The sequence below is a fragment of the Eretmochelys imbricata genome, chromosome 10 (assembly GCF_965152235.1).
Source record: "Eretmochelys imbricata isolate rEreImb1 chromosome 10, rEreImb1.hap1, whole genome shotgun sequence".
Lineage (NCBI taxonomy): Eukaryota > Metazoa > Chordata > Testudines > Cheloniidae > Eretmochelys > Eretmochelys imbricata.
The window spans coordinates 66,924,304-66,937,499 of NC_135581.1; the positions used below are offsets into that span (position 1 = coordinate 66,924,304).

The 13,196-nt window shown below is 41.2% G+C and overlaps 1 protein-coding gene across 1 annotated transcript; it reads right to left on the reverse strand.

Annotated features, from left to right (window-relative positions):
* Positions 1 to 4,299: 4,299 nt before the first annotated feature.
* Positions 4,300 to 13,196, reverse strand: C10H15orf40 (chromosome 10 C15orf40 homolog). Its single transcript, XM_077828426.1, has 4 exons — positions 12,831 to 13,196; positions 12,162 to 12,288; positions 9,710 to 9,837; positions 4,300 to 5,761 (listed from the first exon to the last, which is right to left on the reverse strand). Exons 1-4 carry the CDS (start codon positions 12,927 to 12,929, stop codon positions 5,669 to 5,671), a joined length of 447 nt encoding a protein of 148 aa, XP_077684552.1. The 5' UTR covers positions 12,930 to 13,196; the 3' UTR covers positions 4,300 to 5,668.

Here is a 13,196-nt window from a genome sequence, read left to right on the forward strand (position 1 = left end):
CCCTCTCAAACCACTTCACTCAAGCTCGCCCAGCTTTTACGCCAACATACCGATTAAAGGGAAACCTCGCTGTGGCTTTTTAAAGACTCCCTGAACAACTGAAAACCAAAGGAGGGAGAGGAAAGGACTTCACAACAGCAGTATCAGACTCCCACGTACAGCAAGTGTTTCATTTCTTAAATGTTGCTGGGAGTGCTTACAATGCCAGGGTGAAGGACTCTGATATTAGCAGCAATTTGCTGCACTTTGTAGCAGAGAGTAATGAGCAGCATATGCTTTACAAGCAAGTAAGGTGCTGTGTTCCCAGAGGGAGACTGAGTGGTGCATTTCCATACTGGCTAATATGGCAATGGATCATCCTACTGAGAGAAAGGTTAAAAACATTAAGAGGGGAAATACAGTAGGTAGGGATAAACAATTGGGTCTCAGCTGGTTCAGGTTTTACATACACATCAAAGCAGCATGAGAGGGGAAATAATGAGGGCAAGAGGAGTCCGAAATAATGAGGAGAAAGATCAGGTGTATCTATCTTCCTGGAGGCTAGAAGAAAGAAGATATTAAACTGCACTTTCTGGTAAATTGCTACTGCCAGTTATTGACAAAGCTGTCAATTATACAAGACTATTTAGATTGATGAAGGTGGAGGCAATGTGGATTTAGAGACACATGGGACTATGGGAAGGGTAGAAATGAGTTGCAGATGATAAATGGACTGGACTTGAAAGGAAAAGAGCAAACAAGCCAGCTAGGGAATATATAATTAAATATCCTTAATTAGCAGGTTAGAGCAGGATAATATAACCAAACACACCCCTTCAAAGTCAGATTCCAGAAAGTAAATCTTATAGAATCAGAAAACTGAGAGCATATGGCATGGAAGACAGAGTCCTAGAAAAAGCAAGACCGCTGTATGTAGTAGGGCTGCTGGCATGGTACTCACCCAGGGAATACAGTCCTTACATTACATCCATGTTTAAATAACTTCTTTGAAAATACAGTTCTGCAGTAGCTGGTCAGCTCTATAACTGCTAAAATACTATTTGGCTCATGATTGTGTGACAAATATCAGATATTTGTCAAACAATGTTAGGGGGGAAAAATGACTATTTACTTAAGTGCATGCCTAACTTTAAGCAGGTATATATTCAGTCGTACTGTTTACACCCTCAGCTGAATGGCATCCACGGATTGTTAACCCTGAATAGTAGCTGCTGTGCAAATTTTACAAGCTGCTTTAAAGACATGTTGAGACACAATATTTGAAGTCCTTGGATGAATAATTTTACAGAAATGTCAAGTGTTACCCTACTGAAGAATATGGAAGCTCAGGGAATGTTTGCTTCTGGTTTTTTTCCCCAGTATGATGGAAGATGTTTAATTTTGGGAAAGTGAGCACGTTCTTCTATTTCATGCAAAAAGTCTGATACTGCAAGAGGCTTTCCTGTATTCGACAAGATGCCACACACTCAGTATTGTAAGTGTTCACCTGCACATCTATCAATGTGATATGTGCCAGCAATGCCCCTCTGCCATGTACATTGGTCAAACTGGACAGTCTCTACGTAAAAGAATAAATGGACACAAATCAGATGTCAAGAATAACATTCATAAACCAGTCGGAGAACACTTCAATCTCTCTGGTCACGCGATTACAGACATGAAAGTTGCAATATTACAACAAAAAAACTTCAAATCCAGACTCCAGTGAAAGACCGCTGAATTGGAATTCATTTGCAAATTGGATACAATTAACTTAGGCTTGAATAGAGACTGGGAGTGGCTAAGTCATTATGCAAGGTAACCTACTTCCTCTTGTTTTTTCCTACCCCTCCCCCCGCCCGACGTTCTTGTTAAACCCTGGATTTGTGCTGGAAATGGCCCACCTTGATTATCATACACATTGTAAGGAGAGTGATCACTTTAGATAAGCTATTACCAGCAGGAGAGTGGGGTGGGGGGAGAGAAAACCTTTTGTAGTGATAATCACCCATTTTTTCATGGTTTGTGTGTATAAAACATCGTCTGTATTTTCCACAGTATGCATCCGATGAAGTGAGCTGTAGCTCACGAAAGCTTATGCTCAAATAAATTGGTTAGTCTCTAAGGTGCCACAAGTACTCCTTTTCTTTTTGTGAATACAGACTAACACGGCTGTTACTCTGGAAAGTGTTATAAGGAGTACTTGTGGCACCAACAAATCTATTAGAGCATAAGCTTTCATGAGCTACAGCTCACTTCATCGGATGTCGGTGTTATGTATCCTATTGATTTCTAAAAACATGTAATTTCATTTACTGGTGCCAAATAAATCTTCTATTCACAGAACAAGTACAGGGTAAGTAGCCACATTGCAAGCTCTCCCACACTCTCCTCATGGGCTTCTCAATCTTGGGCAGGAGAAAGCAGTGTTAAGGACAAGAAGAGAATTTAGTTTCATGCCTCTGCTGAGACGGTGCCATTTGTCATGGCTCTGAGACACCAGGACCTGCCCTGAGGCCATCAAAAAGCCTGGAGTTGAGCAGTAGGAGGTTGGGCCTAACATACAGCCCGATCTTTTCTTCCTGGTAAGTGTGGTGTGAATTGTGGGATGAAACCTTGTCTCTGCTGCTGTGTCGATATAGGTATCATAGTGACCTGACTGAACTAAACTGATTCTCATACAGTGTGGTACAAATACACACAAACTAGAGCTTTTGAAAAAATGGTTTAGGAAATCCTGTTACTATTATCATACAGAGGAGAACAAACAGTATGTCACACCAGGCATGTCTACACTACGAACATCAGTCGACGTATGTTAGGTCAACTTACAATCACTGCAGTGGTGCATGTCCTCACCAGGAGTGCTACCACCGACTGAAAAGGGACAGTGTCAGGGACTGAAAACCTGGTAGGTGAGAACAAGGAGATGCATAAGGAAAGGGGAAAATGCTCATTTCCCAAGAACTAATAATCTTCCCTGCTGGATAGTGCAAGTCTGACTGACATCAGTGATCAACATGACAGTATATGTCAGGCCCACATTACATAAACTGTAGCGTGTGGTATCTAAGGCACCTTTGCTGTATTCAAGTCACAAAAGACAGAGCCTGACTGATTGGAAAGAAGGAATCCAGAATGCCAGCTTGAGTTCAGGAAACGTTAATTCTCCTCAGCAGAAGCTGCTGAAGCTCTTGGACAGAATATATCACTTTCAGAAAAAAAGAGGGGTGGAGGTCGTGTTGATTAATACTGCAGTGGAGAACTGTTAAAAGATTGATTTCATTATACATTAATTGATTTGGTCTCCTTCCAAGACTAGACACAGCTTTGGGGTCAAAGTGGTGGAAAAATTTAACATGTTAAATGTGGAGTTTGATATAAAGGTATATAGCTGCTGCCTGGGAGATTTTAGTCACTCTTTAGCCAATGAAGTGAGCTGTAGCTCACGAAAGCTTATGCTCAAATAAATTGGTTAGTCTCTAAGGTGCCACAAGTACTCCTGTTCTTTTTGCGAATACCGACTAACACAGCTGCTAATCTGAAACCTGTCTTTATAAAACAGTATGTGTAGGTGCCCATACTGGAGAAATTCATATATTCAAGCTGTAAGTCACTACTGCAGTGTTCCTTGTGTTTCTTTCCCTTGTTGGAAATTCAGACATCATATATTTAGCAAGATAAGTAGTTGAGTTATACAGAGGGAACCCCCTAATTTCTTTCTGGCTAGGGCATTTCCACTTCACCCTCGGCAAATGGTGAGCAGCTGACTGAACACTCCACCCAGAACATGAGTATGAAGCACTGAGGATTACAAATGAAAGCAAACCTGCATCTGTTTTCAGTTTCCCCTTGATCAAGAGAGTGAAGCCCTCTGCTGAGCAAACCAGTTGGATCAGTGAGAAGCATCAACATAAAGCTAAGGAGTAGAATGCCAACTGGATTAGAAGAAAAGCAATTGATAGCCAAAATGTCAGTGTGTCAGGACTGTAAAGCAATGTATGGCCATCAGCCTGAGGAAGCAAAACATGACCTAACCTACATATATTTATTCCTTTATTCCTCTAGCAATTAACCTTATCAGCACATAGGTAGTAGAGAGACACATCCTGATAGAACCATTAGCAACATTTTTGCATTACTGAAAATGGAAGGGATGGGAGAGACTTAAGGTGAAAAGCAGTTTTTGATCATGGAAAACTGAAACTTGAGATATGCAGCTTGTTGCATTATGCACAGCTGGTGAAAGCCTTTTTTGATACAGTTCTACTACTTATTTTAATATATGGATTTTTCCCAGTGGAAGATGCAGAAGCTTAGTGGGCTTTTAGACCGGTTTATTGACTTTTAGGCATTAAACTTATAAAATCACATTTACACATTACAGCTGTTAGATAGAAACAATGTAGAAAGTAACACAATCTAACCCGTTACAGCTGCAACCTAAGAGGATAGCTGAAGCAGCCGAATATAGTGACATCACATTTATTAGTGGGAAACACAAGCTTGCATTCCAGTACTTTGTCAAGAGCGATTAATTACATCTACTTCTCCCATTTCATCTCATGTATAATCTTTGCACTCTTTAACACCACTCCATGTATTACTTCACTTTGCTCAGTTTTCTATGTGCTGGAAACTGATTCTTGAACACAACTCATTTATTTAGATCAAGAGAAGGTCAGCAGTAATTTTGTTTGTTCTTGGTAAGACTGTCTAAAAACAAACTAATTTTGTTTTATTAGTCAAGTCACAGCTAGAAAAAATCCGTTCTCGTTGAAAATACAAGAACTGTTGATGAAACTTAGTGCTGTGTTTTTATTAAACAAAACAAATTGCTACATTTGGCACATAAGGTGAAGATACCATTTCTGACCACTCTATTAGAAGCTCTATCTTTATTAGGCAACTCTGATTATAGGCTTCCTAGTGAATCAAAGCAAGCTTTTGTGTACTTGCTGCTTAAGTACTGTATCAATTTCTCATATTGCAGACTCAATTCTTCTGACTGCTTAAGGGAAAAGTTCTGCTCCTATGTAAATCCAGGGCAATGCCTCTGGCTTCAAAGGCATTACTCTGGATTTACAGTGGTGTAGACAAGAGTAGAATTGGACCCTACGCATGCCACTATATATTACACTGATTGCTCTTTTAGGCTCTCACTTCTAAATTGATTTTTTCTTCTGCACCATATTTCTCTTGACATCGTTCCAGTGCTTTATCATAAGCCTGTCACTCCAAGCTTTTTACTTTGTGAACCAAAAATAATTATGCCTGCATTCAAAAACATTGCCCAAATACTCATCAGGACTGGGTTTACGCTTAGGAGGCTATTTTGAAGATAACTATAGAAAAGGAGCCCAGTCACGCTGAATTCGTGATGTAGATTCAGCTAAATTTCAGGGTTAAGATGGCTTTCCTACCTAACGATAAATCCTGTTTCCACTTCTAGCTTGGGCCTTAGTTTTGTGGGATTATTTAAACCAAAGTTTAGAGTATGAAAGAATAGGGAAGAGATTTGTAATTTACAGTGTACTTAAATTTATCTACACATTTACACAAAAGAATCTCGTAAGTGACCCATAGCCTGTATTTGTGTGCTCTCATTGAAGAATGTCCCTCCTCCTCTTTACATTCAATGAAAGATTTTCAAGACACACTGTTCCATTTCCTGCTTTTGTTTTTTGTCTCAACTGGTAACTTCTTTTTTCAGTTTCTCTAAAACCTCATCCGGAGTCATCGACACCAAAATCTTCACGACTTTTTCACGAGATTTACCACCCTGTTTCAACACAAAAATGAATTCAGAGAATTATTTCTTTACTTCTAAGTACACATTTTAAAAACTAATCATAGTGCCAATATAGTACTAAGATTACACACAACCAACTGTAGTGAAAAAAGGTTATTCACCAGTAATTCTAATCAGAGTAATTTCCTCTGCCTAGTCACATTTGTGAGACACATCCTCTAGTGCCAGGGTGCTTCAGGGACCTTATGGAAAATGGTGTGCATAGGGATTCTGTGAGCACCTTCTTGTGGCAATCTAAGTTGAGGTTATAAGAGGGCCATGGAAGTGCAGCAGCCACAATTCCTTCCACCATACCACAGAGGATGATGGGTAGCTAGTATAAAAACACAGACACCACTCTCAAAGTACTAGATATTTACTGCTAAGTAACATTTTTCTTCTTCAAGATGCCGCTGTCTGACTTGTGCAAGTCTAACAAGAGATAGAGCTCCTGAGAAGGCAGACTGGGGTGTGCAATTAGGCAAGAATTGCAGAACTACTCTTCTAAAACAAACACTGAATCTAGATGAGACGAGGACTCTGAGTAAATGTGTGAATGAGCTGCAGGTAGCAGCCCTGCAAAGTGTAAGCTTTCTCTAATGTTCCAGAAGCAGGCCATGGATGCCAGCTTGGCCATAGCAGAGTGAGCCTTAAGACAGGCCTTAAAAACCCACTTACCCACTCATGTGCTTACCCAGGAAGAAAATAATCTCTCCCTGGATAAATGGGCTGCATAGGGCCAGGGACCCAATATCATCACTAGTTATTCCTGGGGTGGGAGGGAGCAGAGTCACTGGATCTGCTACATATTTCAAAGTAGGCAGGCAGGTTTTAGAGCATGCCCTGAGCTGCTGCTCTTTCCATGAGCTGGGATGGGGAGTGAACAGCAGGATGCTCTCCAAGCTCAGCAATGTATCCTGCAAGTGGGACCATGCAGATGCCACCTACAGATGTTTATACTTTATTGACATACTTCAGTGTATTTTCACCTTGAGGATGCACCTCAAATATGCCCGTTGTTGCTTTTCAGCCAAATTCTCATTTTGAGCATTATCAAAAAAGAGGAAAATGGAACTGCATTGTATGAAATGCAGAAACAAGCTGGGATGTCTGCGTGTAACTGCTGTCTTAAGTCAGAGCAGTTAAACTGTATGCATTATTCACATCCTGTCTACACAGAAGCACTGAGTAGCTCATGCCAAGTGAAAACCTATTGCAGGTGTACACACTGAGCCATTTCTTTCCATTATCTTGTATACAACTAAAAAAAAGCAACCATGCAAAAAGAAAACATTCCTATGTCATCTTTAGTGTAAAAGTTTATTTTACATTTCTAAGGTGCATGTCCATTTGCGTTTGACTTACTCAGAAAAGGAAAATCAAGGCAATCTTTAAACAATAGTCTGGCCAACTGGTGTTTACTTCTTATAAGGATGAGCTAACAAAATGCTTCCTCTCTCATGTAAGAATCCAGTAGCCACATTTCTAGATTGAATTAAGATCCCAAATCTAGAATTACATTTACAGTACATATATAAAAGTTCCCCTGGAAGCACAAATTAGCAGCTTTCCATCTTAAGAGACTGCCCCACAGTATCCCAAAATCTATTGAGTACAATTTCTCCACCTTTATTTGAAGATAATCACTGTTAAGAAACTGCTTTCAGTTTCTCAAGTTGTGGCTTAGTCACATTGCACTGTATTACAGGATTAAAATTCTGTAAGGCAAGATAAATAAGACCAACAAATGAAGTTCTGCATTTTCAGTTTTAGCTTGGATCTCCTTTTCCAGCTGAGAATTGATTATATAGCAGCTGGGAGGCAAGGGAGAATGATGCTAGGTAACAGTTACCATATGGTATTAGCCTTGTACACCTAGGTTGAAAATCTGGCTGGAGTCACAAGACAGACCCACTTCACAATTTAGGCACAGTTCAGAATGACTGAAGGTCTATGGTTGACAAGTCCTAATATAAAATAGTCTGGATGCTGTAGGTCAGACTAGAATTACCAGAGCTGACTAGAAAAGGTTGAACAGTGCTGCTCCTCATTATGCCTGATGCTGCTTAGCAATTATATAGTGCTTTTCAAGTGCAATCTAATTAATCCTCAACATGGCTGTGAGGTAGGTAAGCAAGTGTTACCCTCGTTTTATAGGTAGGATAAACCAAAATAAAGGTTAAGTACCTTGTCCAGTCTGCAGCAAAGCCAAGATATAAAATCTTTGAGTTCCTGTCTACCAGCCAAGTAGTGCTCAGTCCATTAGACAATGTAGCCTCTAACAGCTATTTTTAAAAATGTATGCATTTAGATTTATGTACAACATAAAAAAGCAACCATCCACACACTCTTCTTATCTTCCTGGCCCTATAACCGAATACATTTAATAGATGGCTCAGACTTCATCCACTTTTCATATATGTCACACAAACATGAGAGTAACATAAGCCAAAGACTAACTGGTAGTCTTCCCAAAACAGGACATAGAGTGTTCTATTTCCTCTCAATGTCCCTTCTGCTGTTGCTGCCACCCTAAATGAACAGTTCACTGTTGGGTAGTAGAACTCTTGACTTCTCAGTATGACTATGACAGAAGTTAGTAGAAGTGGGGTTATTTGCTATTTTCTTAATTTGTTTGTATACTGAAGTTCTCTATTACAATGAGTTAAGATTTAATACTTGTTTTTTTAAAAGGATAATGAATTTAATCTTTTCAATCACAAACATCTACTTAAAAATAAAAAAAGGGAGTACTTGTGGCACCTTAGAGACTAACACATTTATTTGAACATAAGCTTTCGTGACCTACAGCTCACTTCATCGGATGCATGCAGTGGAAAATACAGTAGGGGGATTTTATATACACAGAGAACATGAAATTAAATTAGGCTTGAAAAAAGACGGAGTGGATGTGTCATTACACAAAGTAAAACTATTTCCCCATGTTTATTACCCCCCTGCCCCTTTCCTCACCCCACTGTTCCTGTTGAAACACGTTCTTGTCAACTGCTGGAAATGGCCCACCTTGATTATCACTACAAAAGGTTTTTTCCCTCTTCTGCTCATAACAGCTCACCTTTCCTGATCACTTTTGTTACAGTGTGTATGGTAACACCCATTGTTTCATGTTCTCTGTGTATATAAAATCCCCCTACTGTATTTTCCACTGCATGCATCTGATGAAGTGAGCTGTAGGTCACGAAAGCTTATGCTCAAATAAATGTTAGTCTCTAAGGTACCACAAGTACTCCTTTTCTTTTTGCGGGTACAGACTAACACGGCTGCTACTCTGAAACCTACATAAACATGTAATTCACAGAAGTTGTCATTGTCCGAATCTGATCTTAATTGTAAAAGAGAGATATTGGAGAAAACTGACTTTAAACAAAAGCGACAGCAGAAGAAATTAATGCATTTTCCACCTGTTTAATCATGCAGAGTAGTCAGTGTAGGAGATCTGATGTTACTACTGTTTTCACAACAGAAGCAAAGCTCTCTCGGAATTGATATGCTCATCACTGTGAAATCAAGTGACCCAGCAGAGATCCTTTATTCAAATATAAACATTTCTAAAATAAGGAGAACAAAGTAACTTGCAAAGGTGTTTTGTGCAAGACAGTCTCATTTTCTAAGAAGTTAGACTCAGTATGAAGAATACTTTAAAGGTCACAGAGCACATGAACCACATACTGACATAGAAAATGCCAAGAAAAAGTAGCAGCATGCTTGATTTAGGCCACTGAGAAACAGATTATTTTGAGTTAGTAATTCAAAGACTAAAATAGGTTCTTCTTCCATAATTGAGTTACACACCTTAATATATCTCCATACTAGTATTTTGAAAGCTAGAAACTTGGTCTGCTGTATGTGGAAAGTGGTCTCTATTACAAGTTTCAGAAATCTAACTGTAGCAGAGCAGAAAAGAAAAAAGTATTGTACCTTATCTAAAACAACTTCGCTCTTCTTCACTTCTAGAACCTTAGAAAGGTAACGACACAGCTCTGCATTTGCCTCCCCTTCTGATGGAGGTGCAGCAATAGCTACACCTACTGCCTCAGTTGTCACATCTATAACAAATATTTTAGGATTTTTATTTTCAAAGCATTAATGATGCCTAGTTTTTTACTTTCATATATTTAAAGAAAGATTTGAAACCAAGTAGACAACTCCTGGAACAGTCCACCTGATGATAGATCTTATGACTTTTACTGTATCAAGAACATGCACTTAATTCTACTATTTTTTTCCCCTTTACCAGCAAGGCTAGTCAATTCCTCAGATGCATGTATTAATAGACAGTCCTTATAAATAGGGAAGAGTGGGCCTGAGATTCTAGGATGTGATACTTTTAAGAATTAACAAGTTTCATTCTGTAGTTATCTGGATCCTGTTCCATGATTTTGCTGGATACAGTGACGTTTTGCCAGGCTGCAGACTCTGCATAATTTTTTCCCCAAGTGTGAAGGTCAGATACTGGGCCCTTCACATCCACTTTACTACCGTCCCTGCTTCCAGACATGAGGTCAATCTACAATTTGATTTTGAAATGGTGGTTAATGTCTCAGTAGTTTTTATGATTGCAGTTTTGATTATCATCTCTTTTGTCACAATACCTACTAATGTCCCTCTAAGATGAAATATATGCTGAATTATCCTACAGGTAACAGACCCATCTAATTAGTGTAGTGTGCATACCTACATAATGAATACTTCTTGTTTGCATGTAAGCATGAAGATGATGGCACTATCCAGACTTTTATTAGTTGCTCCTTGGTTTAAAGCATTTGAAGATTTTAAAAACATACTGTCAATGAGCATTTAAATTGTGTTTATCACCATAACAACTAAGCACAAACAAGGCATCAAAGGTGATCTGCAAAGGAAAAGAGTTTGTCTTGTTTTGTTTATTTTAAAGAAAGCTTGAAGGATTTTTTTTTTTTTTAAATTCTCTGCTTGTTTCACTATAGAAGTTCAAGTTTTGACTACCTTGGGGGACCTTTGAATTCAGATTATCACAAGTCTGTCACGCTGAGTTTTAGTACTTTATTTATATTTGATTCTTCCCGTATCTACAATGGAAAGGAGGGAAAGAGAATGGGTGCGTATACCAATCATAACAAGGATCACAAAGCTTGTAGTTTTGTAACAAAGGATGGTTCACTATAAAGCAGGGGTCTCAAAGCCCCAGCCCGCGGACCATCTGCGGCCCGAGAACCTCCCCACTGCGGCCCGTGGAGCAGAGACGCTTGCAGACACGCTGCCAGCAATGTCTGCTGCAGGCACCACACCCCACAGATCCCACTGGCTGGGGGAGAGGGACAGAGATACCATCTCTAGTCACCAGGCAGAGGCAGCATCATTAGTTGCTGGGCAGATTCAGCCATCGAGGCAGCATCACTTTCTTCCACAATGAATATAAACAAGTCAAAATATTGAACACAACTATCTGATGCACACCTTGCTGCAATCCTGAAGGTTTCAACTGCTTAGTCACTGAGGCCAAACATCAACAAACTGGCAGAACTGAAGCATTGCCAGGTGTCTGGCAAACACTAAAAACTCTCTGGCAGGCAAAGAACTGTATAAAGTTGTACGACAGTTTTATTATTTCTAAGAAATTTGAAATAAAAAAAACACAATATAAACATTTTCTTTTCTGACTGACCACCATCTTCAGTGACATTATTGGCCCACTAAGAGGATTTGAGGACTGGCACTGGCCCTAAGGTAAATTGAGTTTGAAACCCGTGCTACAAAGAGATCAGATTTGACTGAGCTTTTCATCATAAATGGTAACTAGGCTCCCCCTGCTGAACAGAAGAGAAAAAGAACAAGAGAAATTTTCCTTTGTGTTTATGTATATGCCTGTAGTGTTCATAAGAGGATGGAACAAATTATATATACAGATTGTAAGACTGAATTGTGAGAAATAATCTATCAACATACTTGCTACATAGATCAGTTTTAAAACAACAACAACACTGGATCCTGTCCACGATAACAAGTCTTTTGCTTTGCACTCACCTGAAGATATACTCCCAGGCTGCAGTCTTTTATGTAAGCAATTATACTGGAATATAACTAAAATCAAGTGATTACCAGGAATTACTCCCTGTGCTTGTAAAAAGATGGATTTACTCTAACACATCTTTCCAGTTTTGCCAGTACAATCAACTACACCTAGTCAAACAGAGCACAAGGAACATCGGGTCATTTTGATATAATGAAAGTTGTGAACCCACATTACACTATCACCTGGACCTCTGCAGGACCATAAACTTGTGCAAAGAAATGGCTGCAGGGAGAGAAGGGAAAAAATTGCCTTCCCAAATAGTTCATTTAATTAAGCAAAGCTATTTCCCTCATAATTACACTTTTCATTAGGATATACCTGTTATAGCATTTTGTTTGGATCCAGGTTTGGCATGAATAGCAATAGTGACAGAACCATTTTTGTCAGTTACAACTGGACCTGAAGGAACAGGAAGTTTTACTGAGTCTTTACACTTTTCTTTTCCCTGAACAAAAAACAAAAACAAAAACCCAGCAGCTGTTAAAGTGACACTGCAAACTTGAAATCTAGCCAACCAAGGCAGAGATTATAACTAGTCCCAGCCACTCCTCCTGCTTCCCAGTCTCCCCTCCGCTCCCCAGCGATGACAGTGGTTTTAGAATCACGGTTTCCCCCTCCTGATGCTGTGTGACCGACCCAACGGTCGGGGGGCCCAGCTCCGCACGGCGGCGGCTCAGACACACGAAGCCGCCCGGCAAAGGCCCGGAGTAGCAGGGGGCGCGGACAGGAAAGGCCGTTTCGCTCGCGCCCCTCGGCGGCGCAGGAACCCAGAGCGCTGCGGTAGCTTAGTGGCGCCAGGCCAGGGCCCGCTGACCCAGCAACGGCCGGTACGAGCCTGGAGGGACCCAGAGCTACCGCCCGGCTTACATGGGCTTCACCCCAGCGCCCCACACCCAGACCCCGCAGAGCAGCCCGGCTCAGGCAAGGAGCTCTCTCCCCTCCCCCACGTGCCCCCCAGAGCGAGCGGCCCTGGCCCAAGTGACTGACCCTGCGTGGCATGGCCCCGCTCCAGCTCCGCACGCTGGCACTTACAGGACCCTGCCCCCAGCCGCCGCGCCGACGGAAGCCGGCCAGGGCCAGCAGCATCACACAGACCGACCCGTGGGCGGCTCCGACCCGCACTTCCGGCAACACCGGTACACCCCTCCCCGCGGGGCCTGCAGGGAAACCCCGTTCGGCTTCCCAGTTCCGGGGCCGGCAGAGTGCTGCGCACGCGCAGATTGAACAGGCGCTAGGATTCCGTCCGAATCCAGGCGGCGAGCAGGGAAGCTGCGTGGCTGGTCTGACGCGCGCGGGGGAGAGCCGCCAGCCAGGCGTCCTGGTGCTTGGTCTGGCCTGGACCTCAGCTGTAGG